This window comes from Babylonia areolata, chromosome 10 (genome assembly GCF_041734735.1).
Source record: "Babylonia areolata isolate BAREFJ2019XMU chromosome 10, ASM4173473v1, whole genome shotgun sequence".
NCBI lineage: Eukaryota > Metazoa > Mollusca > Gastropoda > Neogastropoda > Buccinidae > Babylonia > Babylonia areolata.
In genome coordinates, this window is record NC_134885.1 from 31,366,579 (window position 1) to 31,380,788 (window position 14,210).

At 40.9% G+C, this 14,210-nt stretch overlaps 2 protein-coding genes and 1 long non-coding RNA gene across 3 annotated transcripts in view; 2 read left to right on the forward strand and 1 right to left on the reverse strand.

The window, feature by feature from the left end:
- The window catches only part of LOC143286941 (bifunctional peptidase and (3S)-lysyl hydroxylase Jmjd7-like), a 153,997-nt gene that overhangs the window by 106,807 nt on the left and 32,980 nt on the right, over positions 1-14,210 (forward strand). The window lies entirely within an intron of this gene.
- The window catches only part of LOC143286945 (uncharacterized), a 380,932-nt gene that overhangs the window by 84,764 nt on the left and 281,958 nt on the right, over positions 1-14,210 (forward strand). The gene's annotated exons all lie outside the window — the stretch shown is intronic.
- LOC143286539 (fatty acyl-CoA reductase 1-like) overlaps positions 923-14,210 on the reverse strand; it is a 23,266-nt gene continuing 9,978 nt past the window's right edge. The window contains exons 4-13 of the mRNA XM_076594142.1: positions 14,026-14,098; positions 12,610-12,716; positions 9,533-9,710; positions 9,207-9,251; positions 7,386-7,504; positions 6,364-6,431; positions 5,098-5,269; positions 3,412-3,541; positions 2,626-2,753; positions 923-1,082 (exon numbers count right to left, since the gene is read on the reverse strand). Of these exons, the coding sequence (XP_076450257.1) occupies positions 923-1,082; positions 2,626-2,753; positions 3,412-3,541; positions 5,098-5,269; positions 6,364-6,431; positions 7,386-7,504; positions 9,207-9,251; positions 9,533-9,710; positions 12,610-12,716; positions 14,026-14,098 (1,180 nt within the window). The remainder of the gene's footprint in view (positions 1,083-2,625; positions 2,754-3,411; positions 3,542-5,097; positions 5,270-6,363; positions 6,432-7,385; positions 7,505-9,206; positions 9,252-9,532; positions 9,711-12,609; positions 12,717-14,025; positions 14,099-14,210) is intronic.

Sequence of the window (14,210 nt, forward strand, 5' to 3'; positions counted from 1 at the left end):
AAAAGTAGATATTGAAAAACGAAATTTAACTTAAAAAGGAAAAGAAAACACCCAAAACATTGATAACAACAGAACCTTTGTGCAAATTTAACACACTGATAACAACAGAACTTTTTTTTGCAAATTTAACACACTGATAACAACAGAACTTTTTTACAAATTTAACAGTATTACAATGTGGCTTCAGTAGCAGGTGCACAGACTAAAAGCGAATTCTGTGGAGAAACAAGCTTCGATAAATGATTTGTTTTTGAAGAAGAGCAAGAGCACATAGCACAGGACTCACAGGACTGGATGTTTGAAGAAAGAACACCTCCAGTAAACCGTTTGCTGTGCATAAATTACCAGAAAATAAATGTTGAATAGCAACCAATAAAAAGCAAGTTGGAAGAGTATTCTGTTAAAAACAAAAAGAAAAAAGAAAGAAAAAAGAAAGAGCAAAGTATGATTTTGAATCCTGCCACCAAATCACGAAGATAATGACATCCACACATAACAGCAAGTTTTAACAATTTTCACAAAGTTTTCAGCTTCCACCAAAGCCCTGTCCTTCTGTCAATGGGAGTCTTTCATGAGCACAAAAAAAAAAGACCCCCCAAAAAACGACAACAGCAAAAAAGAAAAAAACAACAAAGAAACCAAAACAACCACATATGGAAGATGTTACCATGTATGTATGATTTCAAGAGAAGGGAGACATATATCTCAAGAGTAAATCCATGGCTTTGAACCATCCAGAGGTCCCCCCCCCCCCCCAACCCCCACCCCCACCTATCCAACAAGCGTTGAAGGGAGGACAGAAGAAGAAAAAAAAAAAAAAAAAAAAAAAAAAATCCGCAGACATTCGAAGGCTTCACGGAAGATATATCAGTCACAAAAAACCCAAGGAACAAGAGTACAGGGGCCAGGGGGAAAGGCAGGATTACGACGACCGTGCCACGAGGGGGATTTTGTGGAAGACCCAGAGAACCCAGGAGAGGAACAAGTTCCACAGGGCGTGGCAGACGGGGACGCGCTTCACCAGCAGTCGCCACAGCAACACTGCCCCCACCACCTTCAGGACCTGCTGTATTCGTTGTAACCTGTCACGACACAGTGCAAGAGGGGATTGGTGAAGGCACATGGTTGATATCTGACAAGCACTAACACAACTTTCAGGGCTGCTATAGTATATACATAACCTGTAACGACACAGTGCAAGAGGGGATTGGTGAAGGCACATGGTTGATATCTGACAAGCACTAACACAACTTTCAGGGCTGCTATATACATAACCTGTAACGACACAGTGCAAGAAGAGATTGGTGAAGGCACATGGTTGATACCTGTCAACCACTAACACAACTTTCAGGGCTGCTATAGTATATACATAACCTGTAACGACACAGTGCAAGAGGGGATTGGTGAAGGCACATGGTTGATATCTGACAAGCACTAACACAACTTTCAGGGCTGCTATATACATAACCTGTAACGACACAGTGCAAGGAGATTGGTGAAGGCACATGGTTGATATCTGACAAGCACTAACACAACTTTCAGGGCTGCTATATACATAACCTGTAACGACACAGTGCAAGAAGAGATTGGTGAAGGCACATGGTTGATATCTGACAAGCACTAACACAACTTTCAGGGCTGCTATATACATAACCTGTAACGACACAGTGCAAGAAGAGATTGGTGAAGGCACATGGTTGATACCTGTCAACCACTAACACAACTTTCAGGGCTGCTATAGTATATACATAACCTGTAACGACACAGTGCAAGAAGAGATTGGTGAAGGCACATGGTTGATATCTGACAAGCACTAACACAACTTTCAGGGCTGCTATATACATAACCTGTAACGACACAGTGCAAGAAGATTGATGAAGGCACATGGTTGATATCTGACAAGCACTAACACAACTTTCAGGGCTGCTTTATACATAACCTGTAACGACACAGTGCAAGAAGAGATTGGTGAAGGCACACGGCTGATATCTGACAAGCACTAACACAACTTTCAGGGCTGCTATATACATAACCTGTAACGACACAGTGCAAGGAGATTGGTGAAGGCGCATGATTGATATCTGACAAGCACTAACACAACTTTCAGGGCTGCTTTATACATAACCTGTAACGACACAGTGCAAGAGGAGATTGGTGAAGGCACATGGTTGATATCTGACAACCACTAACACAACTTTCAGGGCTGCTATATACATAACCTGTAACGACACAGTGCAAGAAGATTGGTGAAGGCACATGGTTGATATCTGACAAGCACTAACACAACTTTCAGGGCTGCTTTATACATAACCTGTAACGACACAGTGCAAGAAGAGATTGGTGAAGGCACACGGTTGATACCTAACAAGCACTATCACAACTTTCAGGGCTGCTATATACATAACCTGTAACCACACAGTGCGAGAGGAGACTGGTGAAGGCACATGGCTGATATCTGACAAGCACTATCTGGACCCCTATAGCAGCATCTTCATCACCTACATCATTCATCATCATAGGAAAAAAAAGTCCTTTTTTCTGGTGCACACAAACAATACACACACACACACACACACACAAGGAAAAAAACAACAACAACAAAAAACCAAAAGGAACCGCACTTACCTCTGCAGAGAAATGCGGGCTTTGGGCAACTCAGAGATTTCTTCTTTGAGGACAAACTGCTTGGCCCCCAGACAGTAGTTTTCCATGTACCTGGCCCAGTCTATGGAGCGAGGGTCGAAGGGGAACGTCTGCAACCACAAAGACAGATTGACACCACTCCAGCTGAGAATACAGCTGAGAATACCAGTGAACAAGACAGGGTGGAATAATGGCTGAGTGGTAATGTGTCCCACCTAGAAAGCGAGAAAATCTGAGCGTGTGGGGATCAAATCGCAATTTTCTCCCCCTCCATTAGATCTTCACCAATGGTCTGGATACCAGTCATTCACATGACATGATAAAATGAGGTCCCATGTACAGCGTGCACTTAGCGCATGTCAGTGAACCTACAGCAGCAAACTTTTTTTTCCTTTTGTTTTTCAACAAGATTTTGTTACACGACTAGGGATTTCACATACAAAATGAAAAAAAAAATCTATAAATTGTTTGTTTGTTTGGGTTACATTTTTACATCAAATGACATAAAATAAATAATACATACAAAAGGAGGAACCAAACGTCGCAGTCTGGTTTGACAGAAATGAGAGAAAAAGAAAATGAACCCTATCCTTGATGGGCACAATAGTCAACTGGTTTAAGTTTAAATCCCTGTCACGGCTACTGGTGGGTTTAAAGAAGAAGAAGAAGAAGAAGAAGAAGAAGAAGAAGAAGAAGAAGAAGAATAACAACAACAACAACAACAACAACAACAACAACAACAACAACAAAAAGAGGTGGAACCCTCACCTTTTTGTCCTCATAGGACATTTTACTGAGGAGCATGAAGACGTTGTCATTGCGAAAGTTCCACTGTCGGGACGTGAAGAATTCCAGGGTACCCACCGCCTTCCACAGTCTGTCCTGAATCTTCACAAACCTGAAACCCACAACACTGACTGCATAGATATACAGGTCACAGAAAGGAAATTTTTTTTCCTAAAATTACATTTATCTAACATACTTATCGTGACCCACTAGTGCAGACTCCGGCAGGGAGTCGGATTCCTGTCCTGTGCAAACTACTATCCGCCTATGCGGAGAAACCGAAAGTAGCTACGGCGGATAACCTCCCGGAAGTAGGTTACCTCCCCTCTGTATCCCTGACTAGCTTCCTCTTTTTGCACAGGTGGAGAATTTTCTACGGATGCACAATGAAGGTACATGCCTAAATAGACAAGTACACGCTTAAATACGAACATGTACATAAGTACCTGATAATAGAAAAGAATGAAAAAAACATCAAAACAAAACAAAATACGGAAATGCGTGACTGAAAACGTGTGATGCAATGTTGCACTTCTTCTTTTCTAGATTTTCATTTCTATCTTTCAGTTTGCTGCCAATTATCCATGCCATGTCAGTGCATTATCCACATACTGATCCCTCACCCCCATAGTCAGGCTCATCTGCAATCGTGCCAGCATTCCACAGGAAGCTACTCACTCCATGACTACAGAACTTGGGTGAAATAAAAGTATCAGTGCAGCATGAGTTTGACTGACTAACAGTTACTACTTTTGAGTATTTCTCAATGGCGTTATTGATTTTTTTTTTTTCTTACTGAACACAAAGGACGACAACCCCAAGAGGATGAAGATGAAGTAAAGAGTGGTCACTGACGTATTGACCTGTAAGCTGTGTCTCATCTCAGTGAAGGTGACAGCTCTTCAACGACTCGTTAACAACAGTCAAGGGGTTAATGTCTGGTCACCATGAGGCCAGGCACACTTTTCCTTCCTGATGCACATTCTTCAGATCAAAAAGAAAGGTGGAGTGGTGGCCTAGTGGTACCGCGACCGCCAAGGAAGCAAGAGCAAATCTGAGCGCACAGGTTTGAAACTCATAATCATTTGCCAGTATTTTCTTCCCCTCCACAAGGCCTTGAGCGGTAGTCATTCAGATGAGATAATAAACCAAGGTCCTGTGTGTTGCTAGCATGCACTTGATGCACATAAAAGAACCCACGGCAGCAAAAAGGGTTGTCACTGGCAAATCCTGAACAAAAATCCACTTTGATAGGAAAATAGATACACTAGCAGGCAGAAAACAAAATAGAGAGAGAGAAAAAGAGAGAGAGAAAAAAAAGGAAAAAAAAAGAGTGGTGCTGCACTGTGGGGAAGCACTCTCTGTAGTGGGAGCAGCCTGAATTTCATACAAAAAATCTATTGCGACAAAAAAGTAATACAATACAATACAATACAATAAAATACAATACAATACTGTTATACAGTACAAAACAAAGCAGAAAGAGACGAGAGGAAGGCAGAAAAAAACAACACAAACACAGACCACAAACAAAAAGAGACAGAAAGACAAGAGACACAGACAGACAGACAAACAAGACAGACATCTTCAGCAATCCCCTCAGAAAGATAAAAAAAAAAAAACAAACCAACCAAACAAACACACCAACAACATGCAGAGCTAACTTACATGGGTTTTTTGCCGATCAAACGGAGGTATCCGTCCATGATGTAGGCCGGCAACAGATGGTCAAAGGTCATGCTGAGCATCTTCCACATGCTGCTGAGAGTGAAGCGAGGGTTTGGGATGCGTGCCACCACGTTGCAAGGATTCTTCATGAAGTACTCATAGGACATGCGCTCTGTCAAAAACATCATTACAGTCACACACATTTTCAAACAATCATCAGAGAAGCTTCCCCCCCCCCCCCCCTCCATTACATGTTAGTGTTTTACGCAAACCTAGGGTAGGCTCTCAAGGCCTATTCAGCAAGTTGGGTTTAAGTGAATAACAAATAGTACAGAGTGGTAACTCTCTCCATACACAGGGTACACAACTTCAAGTCAGTGCTGCTTACGCTACCGATTCTGCTAGCACACAGGTAAATAAAAAGGTACACTGGAACAAACCCAGACACTTCCTCAAAAAGGAAGCGCCGGGCCTGTCCTTATACCGATCATTTGACATGTGCACACAGCAGCAAAGACAGAAGAAAATGTGCAAACACAAATTAGCTTTTATTCAAGACTGGCACAGCCTCTTTAATCCTGAACAAGCCACACAGAACACACTGACGATACAGAACAAACACATGGTCTCCTGGCCTTACTGTTTATTAATTTCAGGTTGAATTGAAGATCAGGAATCTGCTCTTTTGTTTGATTCTTTCTTTTCTTTTTCAGCAGATGTGGTGTAGCGTATATGGATCAGTCTATATGCTTTGACACGTCATTGAAACTGAAACTGAAACTAAAACTAGTGAGATTTTATTACACTAAATTTTCTTTCAATGGTGCAGATAAAACAGAGAGTCACATCCAAAATTTCATTGGCACATCCCTTCTTGGTTTCTTTTCTTTTTTTTCTTTTTCTAAGCAAGAAAATAAAGTCGTCTGCTGTGACAACAAATAAAAATAACACAATATAGTTTCGTAGTCAGAACAATTTACAAAACGGGATGGAAAAAAAATACCCAGTACACCATAAACACAATTTTCCACTACACAGCATGTTACTTATCTAGTATAACCATCTCTGATATAAATTTTATTTGAAAAAAAAAAAAAAAAGAAAGAAAAAGAACTTATTTTTTTATGACTGACAACACAGTAAGTACATCTGCTTTTATGACTGACAACACAGTACATCTGCTTTTATGACTTTTATGACTGACAACACAGTAAGTACATCTGCTTTTATGACTGACAACACAGTAAGTACATCTGCACTACTCACCAACTTGGCCCCATGTCAAGCGATTCATCTGACCTGTAGTACAGTTGTACACCAGTGTTGTACTGGGTCTGCACATGTACAAGACAGTATCAGTACTGGGAAAAAGATTTATTCACAATTTTGAAATTTGTTGAGTGCTTTTGTCTTATTTTTCATGTCATGATCATTTTTACAGCAGATGTGATGCAGCATATATAGATCGTTCTGCACACTTTGACACTTCCTTGAAACTGAAACAACCATCTCAATCTTTTGAAAATCACCTCACTGTAAAACGGTGGAGTGATGGCCTAGAGGTAACGCGTCCACCTAGGAAGCGAGAGAATCTGAGCACGCTGATTCGAATCACAGCTCAGCCACCGATATTTTCTCCCCCTCCACTAGACCTTGAGTGGTGGTTTGGACGCTAGTCATTCGGATGAGACGATAAACCGAGGTCCCGTGTGCAGCATGCACTTTGCGCACATAAAAGAACCCACAGCAACAAAGGATTGTTCCTGGCAAAATTCTGCAGAGAAATCCACTTCGATAGGAAAAAACAAAGAAAACTGCATGCAGGAAATTTTTTTTTTAAATGGGCGGCACTGTAGTGTAGTGACTCGCTCTCCCTCGGGAGTATATTTAGAGGAATACAGTACAAAAATTAGACTGCACACTGATTGATTTAAAACAAAGTGGTCACCACAAATATATCACTGATAAAACGTGAAACACATGTCTAAGAAAAGCATTGAATATGAATACACATGTCACAGAAACCTACATCATCTATATCACTTTCATCAGTTTATTCATTTAGTTATTTGCTGTCAATATCTGCCACAACTGGCTGTTAAGTAGAGTCCACTAATCAAATATGATAAGGATAATAATGAATAAAAAAAAAAAGAAGAAAAAAAATCTAAACGCATACACACACACACATGCACATACACATACAACACACACACACACACACATACACAACACACACACATACACACACAACACACATCCACACACAAATGACCTCAACCTCTGACCTTTCCACCCCTGTGTACCAGGCCACGGCGATGATGGCGTTAGTGACGGTGTCTACAGGGATCAGGTCAGCTGTGCCGTGAAAGTTACCATGCATACATCTCAGCAGTCCTTTGCCAATCTGAGAGTCAAATCAAATCAAACAAACAAGATCATAAGGGACTGACGGGCACAACAGCCGACTGGTTTAAGCCTTGGACCTTCAATCTGAGGGTCCCAGGTTCAAATGTCGGTAACGGCCTGGTGGGTAAAGAGTGGAGATTTTTCCGATCTCCCAGGTCAACATATGTGCAGACCTGCTTGTGCCTGAACCCCTTTCATGTGTATACACAAGCAGAAGATCAAATACGCATGTTAAAGATCCTGTATTCCATGTCAGCGTTTGGTGGGTTATGGAAACAAGAACATACCCAGCATGCACAGCCCCCAAAACGTAGTATGGTTGCCTACATGGCAGAGTAAAAATGGTCATACACGTAAAAGCCCACTCGTGTACATACGAGTGAACGTGGAAGTTGTAGCCCACGAATTAATAAAAAGAAGAAGATAAGGGATTGGTCTTGTCACACAAGGTCTGTCAAGGACAAAGACTGTCTGCCTAGTTCTGATAAAAATATATAAAAAAGTTCTGATACTATCTGTCCACCCCTGTTCACTCTATCATATTACATTCCACTGACTGAGCAACTACAGTGCAAAAAAAAAAACAACCCTGTACAAGTTTCTTTAAACATGAAAAAAAATAACACTTTGAATACTTAGCCTCTACTAAAGATGGCAAAACTCAAATTCTAGAGAAGATACCCCCCCCCACCCCCCCCCCCCCAAAAAAAAAAAATACAAATGAAAAAAATACATATATAATCAAGTGAACAAACATTGTTAACAAATGAATAAAATCCTACACTTTTGTTTAAAGCAATAAAGGGAGATCCTTCATATAACCCCCAGTTTAGCTAGTATACTTACCCAGTCCAACCGGCCTGGAATGTGCTAAAGTGTGAATGAATAAATAAATGGTGGAAGTGCTCAGCACTGGAGGCAATGGATCATTTTGATTGGCTGAGCTACAGTGAGGCCATAGTTTCATGAACTACTGGCAAAAAGCCCTCGAGGTCAAGATGATCGGGGCTTGGGTTTTGGCAAGAACTAAAGCCTGGGGGTCTTATCTTTGTACTATGTCAGCCGGTGGTGGTGGTGGTGGAGCTAGATGGCCGTCCGTGGCTCTCCTGAGCCGACGCCCTTTTATGGATCTCGTTTTTAATTCCATAAGGGTGTCTAGCCACCCGCCTCACCAGTCCCAGAAGGGAGCGGTGGGAGTGCTGGTTTAGTCGCCGGCACCCCGACCCTGAATAACTGGTCTGCAGTGCAAAGCTACTGGGTGCACCTTGCTCCAGTTTGATACGGTCAGTATACGACACTGAATGGTAACACGGTGTACATACAAAGACTCGCCTATACCCCAAGTCAAATAACAAGCATAACCAACAAGCAGGAGAGGTGAGGCTTTCGAGACTCTATCAAACACAGTATGCATGCACTCATACACACGTACTATGAGTGCATGCGTACACACATATGTCTGGGTACATATGTTTGTCTTGTAGACCTTGTTACGGTTCACTTGATAATTTGAACTGATTCTGATACACACACACACGCACACACACACACATACGCACACACTCTCTCTCCCTCTCGATCTCCCTGTTTCAAGTACATGTGCATATGAGGAAAGAGAACAAGACACAAATGTGACCATGGACGGACCGTTCAACCCCAGCAGCTACAAGAGCAGAAAACAGTGAACGAAGTATACTCACAGCAACTAGCAACCCTGTGGGACCATTCAGGTTGTCCACCCAGCCCTTGTGGAAAAAAAAAGACAGAAAACGCATATCAGGAACTAAGTAATAATAACAATAGTAACATTTATGTACATTTATACAGCACTTATTACTTTTTCTCCCAAAGTGCTTCACAATCATGTCATACAGACAAAAAGCACAACAAAAGCACACACGCTAACACATGTTATATAAGCATGTGCAAGCGTGAGAAGGACCCATCAGATCTTTGTCCTCATGGGACATGTTTACTGAGAAGCAATACGGCAGTGAAGACTTTTCCCTCCCCCATGCTGACTCACCGGCAGCGGTTCCTCCCAGGAGGCGCCGACGATGGAGGGCCTGATGATGGCCACGGGCAGACCTTTGGCTTCCTCCAGCAGCAGCGTCTCAGCCATGGCCTTGGTGTAGGTGTAGGTGTTGGGGCGATTCCCGATCAGCTTCTCTGTCAGAGCTTCCACAGTGTCTGCGTCCATCCACCTGAGCGGAAGAGACACATATTCCGAAAAATTTTTTTTTTTTTTTTTTTTTTTTTTTGTTGCTTTTGCTGTCCCATCATTTGCATCATTTCAAGGGCATTACTCCCAGGCCGCTCATTCCAAGTCCCCTGCCATACACAGCCACACGCAGGTTCGTTTAGTTGCAGTCCCAGAGTTCGCAGTCTGCTGAAAACTATTGATGTCAGGTCGCCAGGTGACCACACACACACACCAGAGACCAGGATTTTTTTTTAACCCCCACCCCCCTCCACTAGACCTATAGTGATGGTCTGGATGCTAGTCATTTGGATCAGACAATAAACTAAGGTCCCACATGCAGAATGTACATAGAGCACTAAAATAGTAAAAGAACTCACTGCACACGAAAGGGGTTGTCCCAGGTGAAATTCTATAGAAAAATCTATTATGATAGTAAAACATGTACACTTGGAGACAGAAAAAAAAAAAAGAGGCAAGGCCTTCAAGACTCACTTGTGATACACTTTTTAAAAAAAATTCAAGCTTTTTGTGTATTGAGTATAATTTCAAAATGTAATGTTTAAGATGAGAAAGATCAGTTTAAAGCGAATTAAGTCCCCTAGCATTAATTACAGAGTAATTTACCTTTTTTACTATCTGCACCAAAACGTTTGCAAAATAAATAAAACTTCCATGCTTAGCAAAAGAAGTTCCTGTTTGAACAAAAAATGATAATAATGACTGCTCTTGTTGTTGGGTCAGAATATCAGATCAAAGTGCCAAGTTTAGAGAATACAAAAAATATAAATATAACAGTAAATGCAGTTTGCATATAATGAGGCTTCATTTTTTTTTGTGTGTGTGTGTGCCCATCCCATAGGTGCAATATTGTTTTAAACAAGATGACTGGAAAGAACTGAATTTTTCCAATTTTTATGCCTAATTTGGTGTCAACTGCCAAAGTATGTGCAGAGAAAATGTCAATGTTAAAGTTTACCACGGACACACGGACACACACACACACAGACAACCGAACACCGGATTAAAACATAGACTCACTTTGTTTACACAAGTGAGTCAATGAAAAAGGATGGTGCTGCTCTATGGTAACACGCTCTCCCCAAGGAGCCTGAATTTCTGTTGTGATAAAAAAAAAGTAATAATAAAGGCTGTGTACTTGTGTAATATAATACCATTAGACTTTCTGGATGGATGAGAGTGCAATTTCAAGCCTAATCATTTAAAAATATACAATTTACAAACTCACACAGATATCAAAGTATGCATAAATACAAGTTTTTACGGTTTGTTAGTGCAAGTGTGTGTGCACATGCACACGTCTGTCTATGTGTGTTGAAACTGGTGCATACACATACATGTAAGCACACACATGTGTGTGTGTGACATGAGCATTCTTTGATGTTTTCAGGCCAGAACAACTCACTCCATAGCAAAAACAACTCACTCCATTAACAACTTTCTTCATAGCAAAAACTCACTCCATAAACAACCCACTCCATTGCAAAAACAACTTACTCCATTGCAAAAACAACTTACTCCATAAACGACTCAGTCCATAAACAACTTCACTCCATAGCAAAAACTCACTCCATAAATGACTCATTCCACTGCAAAAACAACTTACTCCATAAACGACTCAGTCCATAAACAACTTCACTCCATAACAAAAACTCACTCCATAAACGACTCACTCCACTGCAAAAACAACTTACGATTCAGTCCATAAACAACTTCACTCCATAGCAAAAACTCACTCCATAAACGACTCACTGCATTGCAAAAACAACTTACTCCATAAACGACTCAGTCCATAAACAACTTCACTCCATAACAAAAAATCACTCCATAAATGACTCACTCCACTGCAAAAACAACTTACGACTCGGTCCATAAACAACTTCACTCCATAGCAAAAACTCACTCCATAAACGACTCACTGCATTGCAAAAACAACTTACTCCATAAATGACTCAGTCCATAAACAACTTCACTCCATAACAAAAACTCACTCCATAAACGACTCACTCCACTGCAAAAACAACTTACGACTCAGTCCATAAACAACTTCACTCCATAACAAAAACTCACTCCATAAACGACTCACTCCATTGCAAAAACAACTTACTCTATGAAAGACTCAGTCCATAAATGACTTCACTCCATAACAAAAACTCACTCCATAAACAACTCACTCCACTGCAAAAACAACTTACGACTCAGTCCATAAACGACTTCATAGCTAAAACTCACTCCATAAACGACTCACTCCAAAGCAAAAACGACTCACTCCATTGCAAAAACAACTTACTCCATAAACGACTCAGTCCATAAACGACTTCACTCCATAGCAAAAACTCACTCCATAAACGACTCACTCCACTGCAAAAACAACTTACGACTCAGTCCATAAACAACTTCACTCCAAAGCAAAAACTCACTCCATAAAAGACTCACTCCATTGCAAAAAACTCCATAAACGACTCAGTCCATAAACGACTTCACTCCATAGCAAAAACTCACTCCATAAACAACGCACTCCAAAGCAAAAACGACTCACTCCATTGCAAAAACAACTTACTCCATAAACGACTCAGTCCATAAACGACTTCACTCCTTAGGAAAAACTCACTCCATAAACAACGCACTCCAAAGCAAAAACGACTCACTCCATTGCAAAAACAACTTACTCCATAAACGACTCAGTCCATAAACGACTTCACTCCATAGCAAAAACTCACTCCATAAACGACTCACTGCATTGCTAAAACAACTTACTCCATAAACGACTCACTCCATTGCAAAAACAACTTACTCCATAAACGACTCAGTCCATAAACGACTTCACTCCACAGCAAAAACTCACTCCATAAACAACGCACTCCAAAGCACAAATGACTCACTCCATGGCGTCTATCAGCTTGCGAGGGTGGAGGGGCGGCTCATACACCTGTTCTGCCACCTGCTCTCGGTCACAGTTGGCGTAAGCTGTTGACACGTGGACCAGTGACTGCACAAATAATAATGGTAATGAAGATGATGATGATGATGATGATAATAACAATAATGATAAACTTAATAATAGTAGTAATAATAGTGAATATTCATATCGACTAGCCCTCACAGCATGAGTGTGTGTGTGTGTGTGTGTGTGTGTGTGTGTGTGTGTGTGTGCGCGCGCGTGCGCGCACATGTGTGTGTACGTGTGTGTGTGTATCTGTGTGTGTCTCTGTCTGTCTGTCTGTGTCTGTGTGTCTGTATGCCAGTGTTCTCTAGATCCACAAATGTCAGGTCAAATGACACCACCCACCAAAGAATACTCTATTCCAAAAGGAAGCCACTGATCTTTTTTTTTTTTAAATTTTTATCTTTTTTTTTTTATCAACAAACAACCTCTTAAAAATATCACACACAGCTGCCGAGTCACTTTGAAAGTAGCACTGTTCTATAAGTGTCTCATCATTTTTTCATCAGCAAAGCAGCAGATAACACTTTGTACTCCAGAGTTACCTGTAACACCAGCTTGTTTCCCTTGGACTTATAATGGATATTTCCATACTGCTGACAGGGTACAAAATGTCAAATCATTAAGCCCTGCACCAGACCATAGCTATGGCCATCAAAATTCATTTCATTTGAGCCGTTTCCACTTTCCCACATGTATACTATGCACAAACAAGTAACAAAGGGAACTAACTTCTACAGTATTTCTGGCTGAACCCACATGTGTCACAATTTGGAGGAAAAATGGTTGATTTCAGTGCATTTTCTGCCTTTTTCCACACCAAATATTACGCAGGGAAGCCTGCTCAGGCTGTAAACTCCCTAAGGCTGAAAGTGCTTTCTTTTCCAGTAATGTAGAAGTGGTTTACTCATGCTCCTTATTATTATGATATTATAATGCCACCACTCACTTTCGCCTCACCTAAATACCATTACTGTAATAGTTGACATAATTGATGCTGTTGCTATATTACAACTGGTCCAGGCTATTTATTATTAATGTCATCTTAAATCATGATTACTACAATCATTAATGTGTAAACATTGATTGATTGAATGATTGGACAAATCTTGCTTTTTTCTTTTTGTATTTGTTGATGTTGTTGTTGTTGTTACAGGTTTGTTTTGCCTTGTTTAGTCTGTTTTGTTTTGTTTTGTTTTATCTTTCTCTCTGTAGTGGAAGATGCTACTGTTCGTTTTATATTGTTTGTTTCATACTATTCTCTGTATTGTATACATGTTTTTGGAAAATTTTTTAATAAGTTAAAAAAAAGAAAAAAAAGAGTTTTGAGTGGAAAAGAAAGGGATCTAGATACCTGAAGCTGAGGCATTCTGCGACAGAGCTTGCTCAAGTGCTGGACCCCCACAACGTTCATCTGCACTGACAGCCTGCACACACACACACACACACACACACACACACACATACAGTCACCCTAAACACTCATCTCTACCCCTCAGTACTGATTTTCAATCCACAAAGTTCTCCCTGTTGCTTCCC